This window comes from Lineus longissimus, chromosome 10 (assembly GCF_910592395.1).
Source record: "Lineus longissimus chromosome 10, tnLinLong1.2, whole genome shotgun sequence".
NCBI classification, from domain to species: Eukaryota; Metazoa; Nemertea; class Pilidiophora; order Heteronemertea; family Lineidae; genus Lineus; species Lineus longissimus.
The window spans coordinates 12,917,464-12,928,216 of NC_088317.1; the positions used below are offsets into that span (position 1 = coordinate 12,917,464).

General features: G+C 41.2%; 2 protein-coding genes across 2 annotated transcripts; one reads left to right on the plus strand and one right to left on the minus strand.

The window, feature by feature from the left end:
- Nucleotides 1-632: 632 nt before the first annotated feature.
- On the minus strand, nucleotides 633-1,301 carry LOC135494355 (uncharacterized). The gene has a single exon (XM_064782273.1). The coding sequence runs from the start codon at nucleotides 1,299-1,301 to the stop codon at nucleotides 633-635; it is 669 nt and encodes a 222-aa protein (XP_064638343.1).
- Nucleotides 1,302-1,334: 33 nt separating this feature from the next.
- Nucleotides 1,335-2,850, plus strand: LOC135494356 (uncharacterized). The gene is made up of 3 exons (XM_064782274.1): nucleotides 1,335-1,488; nucleotides 1,608-1,764; nucleotides 1,923-2,850. Exons 1-3 carry the CDS (start codon nucleotides 1,335-1,337, stop codon nucleotides 2,575-2,577), a joined length of 966 nt encoding a protein of 321 aa, XP_064638344.1. The 3' UTR covers nucleotides 2,578-2,850.
- The last annotated feature ends 7,903 nt before the right edge of the window (nucleotides 2,851-10,753 follow it).

A 10,753-nucleotide genomic window follows, 5' to 3' on the forward strand; every position in this document is an offset into this window, starting at 1 on the left:
TGATTATCGAGGTAGAGAAAAATCCGATTTTGTTTGACAAGAGACAGGCAGATTACAAAAGATCAGATTTCAAGGAGGATGTCTGGAAGACAATTGGAAAACGAGTTGGAATTGATGGTGAGAGTTTGCTTTATTTTCCCTTCAAATGTACTTTCAAGGTCGATGCTTATGTGCCTTTTTAAGCCAGGCTACAGTTCTCTAATAGGCCAACCTCAAGATAACAAATGTATGAAATGTTATAAAGAAGACAACCTTGGCAGATGTATAATGTGTCCACTTTACACAAGAAAGTGTTTTCCTCGTTCATAGGTGGCATCACTATTGTATCCAATGTCAAATTCCAGAATTCAGATTCTGCTGCTCGCATATAGTCAAAAGTCAAAACAAGGTAATACATGTGGACTGATATCCTAAATAACGAAATTTCATCAAATTGTTATAATTCTATATCTTAGTCACCTTACACCTGATCAGTACAAAGTACATCTCGCAGAAAAGTGTCCCGAGTTGCGTTCAAGTAAGCTACAATGTACATGTTAAGTGAATATGAATTCGCGGACATTGGTCACCCACAATCTATGATAGACCTACTCTTCAAAAACAGGCCCCGGGCACGCCAAAGTTTTTGTTCGCTACTCCTCACAATGCCCAAAGCAGCATTGATCCTGCCACGAGACGGAACCTTGAGGAGACGAAAAGTACTCTTTGAATCTGTCTCTAACGTCCATTGCATCAGCACCTGAACGACCTCCATTGTCATCCAAGTCCCTCAAAATTCCATCAGTTATGTCGCCGCCCTGCTCAATAGGTGGACAAGCTGGTGCTCCTTGTGGGTGACTGTCGGTTTGCATCATGTTGTGCAGGATACAGCTGGCCCGGACTACCGAATCAACATTGTTTGGGTCAAGTGGTATTTTCCTGTGGTACATCCTCCACCTATTTGCCAAGATGCCGAAAGCATTTTCGACAATTCTACGTGCACGAGACAGGCGGTAGTTGAAAATCCTGTCCTCTTTAGAGAGTCCACGTCCCGGTACTGGACGCATCAGATTAGTACGAAGCGGAAACGCCTCATCTCCAATCATCACAAGAGGCATAGGTTCTGTAGTACCTGGCAGTGCCTTGTCTTCAGGTATATCCAGAGTTCCATTCACGAGTTTCTTGCCGAGTGGACATGCTTTGAATATACCGCCATCGCTATTAGAACCGTACGCCCCGACGTCAATAGCGCTGAAGCAATACTTGTGGTCAACAAGAGCCATCAAAACAACAGAAAATGATTTCTTATAGTTGAAGTACATACTACCGGAGTTCACAGGTGCTGTAATAAGGACATGTTTGCCGTCGAGCGCACCAAGGCAGTTTGGGAATTGCCAACGGTCTCCAAATCCTGCTGCCGTGTCAGACCACTGTTGTCTGTTGGGTCTAGGCATATACAATGGCTGAAGCCTCTTCCAAATGGTATCGCATGTTTCTCTTACTATGGAAGTAACTGTTGATTTCCCGACACGATAGCTGAATGATATTGTTAAGTATGAGTCGCCAGTTGTCAGGAACCTGCAACGAGAAAAGCGGTTAGAATAAGTACTTGTTCAATATCCTTTCAGTTACTGAAGCAAAAACAAAGTGGAAGAATATCCGGGATGCCTTCGTGAAATATCGACAGAAATCTAAGACCAAAAGTGGACAAAGGGCCAAAGAAGTGAAGCCGTATAAATATGCCCATCTACTCGAATTTATAATTCCAACTCTAGGAGAACGCCAGTAAGTAGACTACAAATACCTAGGTTTTATCCCCACAATAACTTTGGCATCAAGTCCAACCTGACGAACCAACTCTGTCTCACCAGCCGTACCGACTCATTAACCTCGGCCACAGACAATGCCTCCGACTCTAACCGTGATCCACCTTTTTTCTTCAGAACAAGCGGTAACCTGAGCGATAGCGAGGCGGAGAGAGAAAGCACTGCTGATGTTGAAGCACAAGAGGGAAATACTCAGCAACCTTTGTCTGAAGATGACAGTGATGACGTCAGTATAATTCAACCTGTGAAACCAGCGCCTTCTTCCAAAGTTGCAGACATACCATCTACTAGTACTAGCTTGATCCCGGCCTCAACTCCAAGACCTCCACCTAAAAAGAGGCGATGCTTTAAGGCGCAAGCTGCAGATGAAGTGGAGGTTGCCATTGTTGACTACCTCAAAGCAAAGAAAGAACCAACCCCTAAAAGAGCAGAAGAAACCGACGACTATGTAACCCTATTTCTCAATTCCATGGCAAACAGCATCAGAAAGCTCCCCGCAAAAGCACAGGCAGAAGTTCGATTTTCCATCCACAAAGTTGTCCATGATGCTGAAATGGAGCATCTTTATTCTCGACCAGCAGAACAACTCAGACCAACACAGGAGTACTGCTACACACAACCAAGTACTAGCGTCTATAGTCAACCTTATGGGATGGCAGCGGAAAGGCTTCCATACAACCCTATGCCTCGGAGTGAAACACCAGCCTCCCTCTCAAGTAACACATTTGAGTCTGATGCATCATACTCAGGCACTTTCACACAACTAATGTAGAGGAACGACTGTTTGCGTGAAGTACTGTTGACTGTTCATTTAAAAGCACCCAGAAAGCCTATGTTCGCGATTTAATTTTTGTTGTTTCGAATTTACTTTTATCAATATTTCTTGTCTCGATCAGTGTACGACCAGGAGGGTCGGTGACAATAATCCGTGCAACGAAGATGCCCTTGTACCCTTGATATAGGTTGTTTATAGGTTTTATGGAAAGTGTTATTTTGGCCGTATGTTGCACTGTAATTTCATACATCACAGAGAAGTGTGATGTGATGTGATGCGTTCACTCATCATCTTTCAGTTGCAACCATTACACTTTGTATGTTTGGTTAAATAAACATTGTTACAAGGAACTGAATGATCAAGTTTTTATCACTTACCTCAAGCAAATGGCCAGCCGTTCCCTAGTGGTGATTGCCTCGCGATAATTAGTATCGGATCTCCTTATGTCAGCCTCTATGAGAGCATGGACATGTTCAAAGTGCCATGGACTCATTTTGAAGTACTCAAAGAATTTGTCTTCATAGGAGAACAGACTTTTCACCAAGTGATGATATTCGCCAAGCTTCTTCCTTTTTTGGAATATATCATGCACCCAAATTGTACGTTGCCCTTTGCGTTTTCTATGCTTTAGATAGGCATAAAATGCCAAAATATCACAGACGTCCTCTTCTGGCTCCATCATCTTGGCAAATGGACGAATTTCCCGCGTAGAAAAGCGCGCCTCGCGCATCGTTTCGCGCGCTGGTGTAACCCCTGTGTGACCCCTGTCTGCAGGCGGAAACCGCCGCGTTTTCCGCCGCGGTCGACGCGCGGTTTTGGTGTGCACGGGCCTTGACGCAGGCATATACTTTTATACAATTAAAAATACTCTCAAAAGACGATAAGGAATGATTATTTATTAACATTTCCTGAACTATTTACCTTCTAATCATCACTTCACATAAATAGGTTGGCCTTAGGTCGCGTGCTATTCTTTCCTCGTGATAATATACAGCTTACAACCCCATAATCGCGCTATAAGTCCATAATGAGATCACGTGATGCGTTAAAAATGTTTCGCCAGCCTCGCTATTTTGCCGCTACGCGGCGCGTTGGGTCCTTGCGTCTAGAGGTGCCTATTGTTTAAGTGGTTGTCAGAGAACAATCAGCGTGTGCAACGCAGTGGTCTAAGTAAATGGAACATCAACACTTGTATCAGTTCCCTTCGATGCATATATCCATCATTTGTGTGCTGATAAATCAAGGTGTATGTCTTCCCCCTATTTCCACCCTTCGTTCGAGAGGATCCGGGTATTGTATTTCAAAAACACTGCGAGAGAGAGAAATTATCGGCAATATTCCTCACAATTTGAACCAAAATGGCTGTCGGTCACAACAACTCTTTATGTCAAAACATATGTATATGTTTCGGAGGTGATTACGAGGAATTCTGATATGAAAATAGATGCTCGTATCTACCATGGGGCCATCATTGTTTTCATAATGATTGGATCCGTTAATTTTTTTAGAGGGGCCATGAAAGAATATAATAGCATTGTATTGGATATTATTCTTGTTTTCAGGCAAAGGTTTCCGTCAGAGATTCATTAGCGTGCCCATGGTAGAACATCCTGAGATACAGGTTTTTGATACTCCTGACCTAACTCAAATACAAAACCCTGAGAAAAACCAGTACAATCCGCTGGGAAGGGTGGCTGTCCCGTTAACTTTACACACCTTGTATAGCGTATGTTCAGATTTGTGTTATAGTATACAATAAACACGTTCCTAACATTTAGATTATTCAATCTACATCGATTTTATGATGATATACATTATGTTGAAGTGTTTTTGTGCATTTATTACGAAATGAAACAAACTTGCAGCGGGGGACGATAAATTCAACAAAGAGCCTCCGATAACCAAGCTTAACAGCGGATTGCGCACGGTTAGCGATTCAGCCTACTGTTTACTTTTTCCCGGGCGGTAAAAATGTACCTATTTAATTCCTGTTCAAAAGTCCGGCGCAGAACAGTTACTCTAATAAGGATGAACATGTTGACAATAGGCTTCAACTCACGTTTGACTTGGTGACGGTTATTCTAAGATCGCTTTGATAATGTTTTTGGCGCGGGAAGGGCTTTGTGCATGTTACTCGTGCGAAATCCGCTTTTAATACAGAGCGACGCTATGATTTGGCGCTTTTTATCTACCGTTTATTACCATCCGTCTGAAGGGCATGGATTTCATCAGGGGTTTGAGATATCGAGAGGCGGAGTACATTATATATTGAAAATCACTGGTTATGTCAGGATGATGGTCGAATCTACATGATAATTATCACAAACCTAGGTTCTCATCATAGAACGATGGGCCATCATAGATTCTATGATGGCATGTAATATACATGTATTCAACTATGGTAATTCCACCATTAACCCTACGACCGTTTCTCCTAACAAACGGCACTTTTGCATCAACGCACAAATGGGTTAGAGTAACAGTTTTCAGAATTCTGCTAAATAAGAATAGTTTACCTATATTCCAATAAATTTTTTTTGTTGGCCCATCAAAAATTCTTCCATCAGAAGTTTATGCCTGGTGAGTGTTAGTGAAAAGTACTTTTCCCTAAACGCAAAATTAGATTCTCGGAGAAAAATCAAACCACACTTTTACATGCTTGAATAATGTAACCGATTTGATAAAGAATAACTCGGCGATAAAAAATTGCGGCACAGCTATCAAATCAGCTTTTCTTGGAGTAAGCGTTTTGTCACGGCCTATATAGGTAGTATGGCTTTATTCATGTTATTTGGCGCCAGGCTTATATTTGTAAAGCTGGTGGGCAGAGACATGTATTCATTTACGACCAGAAGTGAGGCACTGGCACATAGAGCTTATGGAAATGTCAAGTTTTGGTAAATACATGGCTGGGATGGATCAAAGTGGAATTAATTATAATCTGTGGTCGATACTAAATCTTCAGAGTCAGGCCATCACAGAAATACGCTTTGATAATATATCTAAATAAGTGTGGTCTCACTGGTCAGTTTAGAACTTGTATTTTGATAGGGCCATATCAATGCGCGACTGTCGATTTGACGGATATGTTGTACAGAAGTAATTTATTCTCAGACAATTGGTATTGCAATGTTGTAGAATTTTATTATTATATTTTGAAAGGGCTCTTCTTAACACGTATACAATTTTGTGAGGATTGATTGGACCTAGGGATACTTTTTCCCCCAAAACTTATGACCAGCAATGTACACGTAATGTACAAAGTGTCTAATACAGGGCTATGGCCTATTAGTATTCAAAATGGTGGGTTCAGTGCGGGGTCTCGATGGGCGGACACACATTTTCTTTTATATTCCCTATGCTGGACATTTTTTCCAAATCTTTTGCATGTTTTTAAGTCAATATTGATAGCATTATATTTCATTTTAACCCTTTTAGGCCAGCATGCGCTTGGCCTATAAGGTTGAGCGGAATCAAAAACCGAGAGTGAATTTTTATCTGCATGTATGCATGTATGACCTGAGTAGGCAGACACATTGTGTGTAAATTGTACACTCCATTTATGTGTACTGTATTAGTTGATGATGGGCCCATATGTAGTCAGAATTATGCATTATATTACTATAATTTCCTTTGAAGAACCCTCCCCTGGTCGCGGTATCTTAACAGGGCTGACAACCCATCATCATTGGAATCGGGCATCAGATAACTCACAGGGCTGTTCCGGGTACCTCCTTCTTGGGAATGTGGCCAACATGCATCCGTTGTCTGTGGAGGTTGATTCCTGTCATAGCGCGTGAGGTACGTACCATGAGGGTCAACAGGTTAAGAATGCGTCGCCATGGTAACCTGCCAATTATGAAAATGGGCCCTGGTGCACCCTACGATGGTGATATGCTCCTGAATATTGATATTTCTGATAATATATATATACAGTGAGTACTTAGTTAACTGGTGCTGGTCTAAAATTTTCTAAGTCCATAATAGGTCATTATAATATGCATTTTAGGCCCAGATGGGTTGTGCAGGGCCTACATTCCTTTTGAGAAGCATGAATGGGCTAATAATGACAACTTGAGCCTACTGCACATGTCAACATTGATACCTATTGACTATGATCACTTTCATCAAGTACTCAGAAAGTTTTAATAGCTTGAAATCCGACATGCAGAAAGTCCATCCAAGACTACGATCACTGGCCAGTGCTTTTCATGGAAAATGAATGTCGTTACAAGCTTTTTACAGGGTAAACCCTAAAAAAAGTGGCATTTGAATCAGGGAGGGGATGTGAGATTTTTGCCCAAAAGTTTAACTTGGGGGGTAAAGTAACTAACACTTACATAACCGATGCCATTAACAACATTTACTTATTCACTACTTTGCACTACAACTGTTTTACAATTCCAAGTTGTCGTCAAAATTTAAGTTATCATCATCATTATCGGAGTCTGACAATTCGTTTTCACCAAGCAACAAATCATCTGCAACATCATCACGATAATGACCATCTGGTTGAGGTGTTAAGCCAGCCACTTGAAATGACTTAGCCGCAGACTCAGGAGCTACATCATTCCATGCTCTACTTATAATGCCGAGTACATCCTGTAATGTAATTTTGCGGCAATTTCCGTCAGCCTCAGTTGCATCACATTTCCATAACTTCCAATACTTTCGCATTATAGCTTTAAATCCCCTCATAATAGTGAGATCTAACGGCTGAGCCAGCGATGTACACCTAGCAGGAATATTGTCTAACAGTATGCCTGCTTCAACCATTGGGTAACAGAAATCCTCTGCTTGATGCGGTCGGAATCTGTCCAAAAGCAGAAGGATGTCATTAAAGTCAAAATCGCCAATGTAAGGGAAAAGAACATTGTCCAACCAATGTTGCAGTGTCTCTCCATTCTCCCAACCAGACCTCGAGGATGTGACCCGTACGTTATCTGGAATGTTGTTCAAATCTCTAATCTGACGCACGAAGCCCGGCTGCCTGAAAACAACATGAGCAGGCGGTTTTTCTCCGTTGGAGCCAACTGTCAATCCAACGGTGCACCCGAGTTTGGCATTTCCTCGCGATGTTTTCACATTTACATCTACTGTACCTCTGGTCTCAGCTGTATACATCGGAGGGAAGTCCAACTGAGCAAACGTTTCGTTAAAGTTCAAGAGCGTGTGGACATGGTTGTCAGCTACAGTTTGCCTAACGCCAGTCTAAAATTCTCTCACTCTCTGTGGTGCATCAGCCGGTACAGTGGTGGAATCTTTCGTTTTACGGCGGAAAACAATCTTTTTCCGTTTCATAAAATTTGTAACCCAACCCACTGATGCAGAAAAATGGGACCTTTCGGGGCGACGTGCTGCAATGTCCTCAAGTTCATTGTGTGGGAGTTGGCCCCACCAGTTCTGAAATTCAATCGTTGCATCATTAACAATGTCCGACCGAGAAACGGGCAGGGCAATATTCCTCCGTTCTTGAAAATGGTGGTGCACGATATTCTCAACTTCCGGCCAACAACCATCATGGTCGGTTCTGACTCGCCGGCGTTCTGCATTTTCCTCCACTTGATCCGTCATTTCATCGATGTTGTGTATCCATCTCCTGAGCGTTGTTGGGGATAGTCGATAGCGCCTAGCATACTCATTGACATTTAGAATGCGGCCATGTTCAATTGCTGTTTGGCAATCCAAGGCATGTCGCAGCCTGGCTTCAACAGTGTAACTGTTACATCGTCGAGGGAGACCAACTGCTGCAGCACCATTCTGCTGATCGGCATCATCATCATCATCATCGTCATCATTGCCAGCATCCATCATTGACTGACACATGACAAAGAGCGAAAGCATCAGCAGTAACAACAACGTTGTGTTCCTCATGATTTGAACTTTCTACAGGAATGACCAATATGATTGTTAGGGTAAAGGGCCTAGGAAATTACACAACTGCAATTGCCTTTCATACCAACCATTGATTGATAAAATTGGCCACAGAAGACCAGATCAAGAAATGAACATGTAATCAAAACTCTGTCATTTTCTTCATTGAAATGTGATTAGTATAGGCCCTACATGGTCGTAAATCGACAATATCCCATTCTGGGCCTCTATTAGTGACTTAGAAAATTTTAGACCAAGCACCAGTTAACTAAGTAGTCACTGTATATCCTTTCTATAACACAAACAGTGCTTCATAGCATTGAGTCATTTTTAACAAAGTTATAAGCTTTTGAGTGTTGATGATGGCGCCACACCCAATTCATGCGTTTGAGGCCACCATATATAGCAAGAAGATAACTCCTATGGAATTTTTAAAAGTCAATGTAACTTAAACATTTCTGTTTTTGCATAGTAATGTGGACATCTAGGGGAATCTGAAAACAACAAAACATTTGACCTGGGGTAAAAAAATTGCGCTCTGGTACATACTAAGTGGTATCCGGTAATAAAGGCACTGGAAAAAAGGTACGGAAAAAAGGCACTGGTAAAAAAGGCACTGGAAAAAAGGCACTGGAAATAAAGGCACTGGAAAAAAAGGCACCGGTGAAAAAGGCACTGGTAAAAAAGGCACTGGAAAAAAAGGCACCAGAAAAGCTCTACCTAGGTAAAAAAGGCACTCGACCAAAAAAACTTTAAAAATCAAAAAGAATTTGGTGAATCCTTGGGTCCTTGTACGTTCTTTTCTGTAAATTTTTCTTCCTCGTTTTTTCCTATTTGGATGTACAGGAGGTAGGAACTTAAGTAAACTTAAAGGAAGCAATAATTTATTGTTGTTCACGGATTTGCCTAATTTTTTAACATACTAGACTTACATTTTAGTCTAAGGGTTATATGGCGGAACGGAGAAGGCTAATTAGGAAGTCACCTTAGATATAATCAACCATAATTACCTGTTAATTGATTAATTAACTGAATGGCTTACATGTAGCTATTAGGCATACAGTAACTTGTACATGTATATTTGATGAGTTTTTCTACCACGAAATATTTACTGTAATAGAAAGGTATGTTGACTGAGCAGTATTTATGGTGTCCAGTATGTACAGTAGGCCTATGCCCTTCCCAAAAGTTGAAACCATGTTCTAAATATTAAAACAGTTCTTTTTCAACTTCGGAGGCCATTCTTCCAAAACAGAGAAATTTTTAATTGTTCATATTTCATGGCTTCCATGTAATCTTCATGAGTTTCTTTGTATGTGTATTTTCGTGATGGCTTCATCATGGATTCTTTGTTGGTGATCCTGACTGGCCTCCCAGAAATTTCTTTGTTTAGTTCTTTTCATGGTTTCGCATGTATTGTTTTAGATCGTCTTTCTTCTTTACTGCAATTTAGTGATGGCTTCACAGAAACATATATAAGGTGGGCATCAGTTAGCCATTCAGTATCATACAAACCAGAGTGCTGTGACGATCATGGAGCTGATAACGAACAACAAGGGAGGCCGGAAGCTCTGCTTCAATGGTTTTATATACTATAGTGTCCTGGTTCATATGTGCTTGCATGGTTTTCCAAGAAAAAGATAATTTGTTCATAATTGTTAAATTTAGGTTGCTAAACCTTAAGGTAACTGACTTTAATGAATAAATTTATTTAAATACATATTTCATCTATAAACCTTTGTGTTTCAAGTTTTGGCTCCCCTGATGGCCAAGTTGTGAACCCCCCCCCCCCCCCAAACAATAAGTCCCCAATTGCCTCTTGGATTACCCTTTTAAAGGCCAACTTGGGCAAAAGATATGTTGGTTTGTACAAATTGATTTTCATTTATCTATCCACTAGAGCCTCGCAGATAACATATTCAATTGCTGCACAACGGACACGTTCATAAGAAACGCGACTTTAACCCCTTAAATGCACCCCTTCCAAGCACTACCAGCGCAGAAAAAACCCTCTGGTGGAGAGACGGGCCTATAGGTGTCTGATGCTATTGTAACAATATTAGCTTTTCACCTTTCATTTCATCTGGGGACAACTCCTGGGTTCATATTTTACATACACCCGCTGTGTAACAAGTACCTGTTTTCCAGGTTGGGATTTTAGATGCAACCGTATCAATTTTACTGGATCAAATTTTCGTGTTTGAAGGCCATTTTTATTAAAACTGTGCTAGGTTGGACCTTCAAACTTTAGGGATACATTTGTCCTTAGTGATTGAGAGCCTCATGGTAAGTTGACAAG

Excerpts from the sequence above, each read along its gene's own strand:
- LOC135494356 (XM_064782274.1), top strand. The coding sequence starts at position 1,335 with ATGTTTGCCGTCGAGCGCACCAAGGCAGTTTGGGAATTGCCAACGGTC. Across the intron at positions 1,489-1,607 it reads ATGTTTCTCTTACTATGGAA|TTACTGAAGCAAAAACAAAG; the intron begins GTAACTGTTGAT and ends ATATCCTTTCAG. Across the intron at positions 1,765-1,922 it reads CCAACTCTAGGAGAACGCCA|AACAAGCGGTAACCTGAGCG; the intron begins GTAAGTAGACTA and ends TTTTTTCTTCAG.
- LOC135494355 (XM_064782273.1), bottom strand. The coding sequence starts at position 1,301 with ATGTACTTCAACTATAAGAAATCATTTTCTGTTGTTTTGATGGCTCTT.